The sequence below is a fragment of the Acanthisitta chloris genome, unplaced genomic scaffold (assembly GCF_000695815.1).
Source record: "Acanthisitta chloris isolate BGI_N310 unplaced genomic scaffold, ASM69581v1 scaffold24033, whole genome shotgun sequence".
Lineage (NCBI taxonomy): Eukaryota > Metazoa > Chordata > Aves > Passeriformes > Acanthisittidae > Acanthisitta > Acanthisitta chloris.
In genome coordinates, this window is record NW_008663601.1 from 7,373 (window position 1) to 10,090 (window position 2,718).

Below are 2,718 nucleotides of genomic sequence, written 5' to 3' on the forward strand. Positions count from 1 at the left end.
TTAAAGAAGATGGGAAGAGATGTGAAAGTTTGTGGAAGGACTGTATGAAGCAGAGTCTACAAAGGCTGACAAAGTTGATTACATTAGTTCAAGGAAAGAAGATGCAAGAACTGTCATTTTCAATGCACAGCTAACACAGCAGCACCTCACAGGGCAGTTTGCAACATGTAGTCCAAACTGTACAGAGGATTAGGATTCCTGGCAGCTCCTTCCACTGACTTTCACCCCTCACTCAAATGGGAAACATGCCCCAGTAATAACTGCTTTGAGCAGCAAGAGCATCCACACACAGCAGCTAGCTTGAGGGGCCTTGGGGGAGACTCAGCCTTGAAAGTAAGTTTTTAAGAGGGGCCAGAAACTGAGTCAGATATACTTGAGAGTTGTTACAAGATATCCAGTGTTCTACTGCAACTTTTCCTTTTTGGAATTGGGGTACCCCAAAGAATTCCACAAAGGAACTCAGTACCTCCGTCTGAAAGAGAAAAAAAAGGAAAATACAGAAAGATAAGAACGATGCTTGGGTTTCCATACCTGTTTCCTCATCTTCTTCAGCTTCATCATCATCATCACTGTCGTTTTCATGCTCTGCATGACAGGCATATGCTCTTTTCAATCCGTTAAATAAAAGGATAAAAGCTGGCAGGATCTGTCCAGCAACTTGATTTAGAACCTGTGGTATCTGCTCCAGATCAATAAGAGCACACAGGCCAAGCACACACATCTTCCTGTCATGAAGTCTACAAAACAAAAGAATTCCAAGTTTTGCTCTGCTTTGCAAGCAGGTGACAGAGAGTAGTGGAGAGAACAAAGTGCACAGTTAGAACACTCACCCCAAGAAACAGTCCACGTCGTTAAGCCACTGTGTTATGAAGTGATTGGTGACAGGCTCCACATTATTGGGAAAACGAAGATTTTCCAAGGTATTTAGTAGTAAATGAGGATTGTAATACAAAGCAGCTATGGCAACCTGGAGGCACATGGTTCGCAGCTCACTGGTTTTCACCTCTCTGGTCAGTCTCTCCAAGGCAGCTTCCACAAACAAGGGTATGCACTGCAGAGTGAGAACCATGACAGTTACTGATCCAAAACAAACCTTGGCATTCTGCATTTCAACAGTCTGACATAAATACAGAGGGCATAAAATGGGAGAAATTTTTAATTGCCAGCATTAGTCCTATACAAAGATGAAATGAGAATTGAAAAGATTTAGTCACATGGACTTTGTGGTATCCTGCACAGCAGATGTGCCTCCTGGTTCTATCATCTTGTGTTTTAAGAATGAAAGGTAGAGCAAACGTGCACAACAGGAAGTCCAGAAAAATCAATTTTGTCTTCTTTAACATATGCAGCAAAGTCAAGAAATATCACTAACATTCCAAGAAAGCAGCTCTTCAAAAGAGCAGGCTCTTCAGAGGTGCCACACACAGAAAAAAGATTCATGATAGATGATTTTTCTATCAATCAAAAAATCAAGCTCACAGGAGCCACACCCCAGCATGCTGTGCTGGCAGTGTACACAGCAGGAGCACAAATTCATCCCTCCAATCCCAACTTCCACATGTGCATAATGATGTCTTTGGTTCCCCAGGGACAGTGATTGGGATTCTAGGAACTTCATTGTCATTCTTACTTATTTCAAGGCTGTGAGCTTGACAGATGGAATAATTTTCATGAAATATTCACTAGGGTTAATTTAGAATGCAATTAATCAACGCCTTAGAACCAAGATGCTCCTGAACTGGTTCTCTTCCAGATTCATGGAAACAGCTGAGTCTTGCAGAGTCCTAAATTCTGCAGACCAGAGTGTGCAGTAACTATCTCTGCAGGGCTGTTAACGGGACAGCAGTGAAGGAGAAGGCAGGATTATCAGTCACACCACACAGACTTCTCATAATGAAGTTCATGTTAATATATAATCAATTAATAGTACAGAATAAAATCCTTTTACAGTATCAGTTACAGCAACCAGAACTGTTACCAACCTGGTCAATGCCACGTCCTTTGCACTGCAGAATAATTACTTCTAACAGCTTGGCCGCGTGACATTCTGCATCTTCTCCAGCAACTCCTGTCAGGACCTGAAGAAGAGCCAGGGCTGTTGGTGACAGGACCCCTCCAGGCAGCGTTTTCCACAGGCTGCTTTGCTTTGAGAAGCTGATCTGAGCTTACCCCCACGACAACGCCAGCACCAACACCCGCCCGGGAAGCAGCCGAGTCCACAGCAAAGGCTCTGCACGACAACCCGAGAGCAAAACCTGCCCGGCGAGGGCAAACCTAGCTGCATGTGCAGACACAGCAGCTCCAGGGCTGCAGAGCTTACCACACAACTCTGCATGCAGCAGCTCCGTTTTCCTAAGGTTTATTTCCACACACAAACCAAAACCTTTCCTGAATTTTGTTAAGGTTTTGTTGACAAAAACGGGTTCTGCAGTGGGAGACCATGTGACACCAACAAGCTGTGTTAACAATTCACTGTGCTCAGCTCACACTCATCACTGAGAAGTCATAACAGGCTAATTTGCTTTTAAAACGTATCTAAAACATGCCTAAGAACATACAATAAGCCTAATCAGCCTGGTTGCACCTTGTTTTCCAATGAAGGCTGAAAAGAGTTATTCAGTGGAACATATAAACACCTTCCAAAGAATTACTCAGGAAATACCATAGGCAGTGAGCTGACAGCTCTCCACAGGCATCCAGAAGGGGAAAACTGAATTC

The 2,718-nt window shown here is 43.7% G+C and overlaps 1 protein-coding gene across 1 annotated transcript in view; it reads right to left on the reverse strand.

The window, feature by feature from the left end:
* The window catches only part of IPO7 (importin 7), a 19,881-nt gene that overhangs the window by 4,453 nt on the left and 12,710 nt on the right, over positions 1-2,718 (reverse strand). The window contains 3 exon segments of the mRNA XM_009071061.1: positions 532-737; positions 831-1,051; positions 1,983-2,078. Of these exon segments, the coding sequence (XP_009069309.1) occupies positions 532-737; positions 831-1,051; positions 1,983-2,078 (523 nt within the window).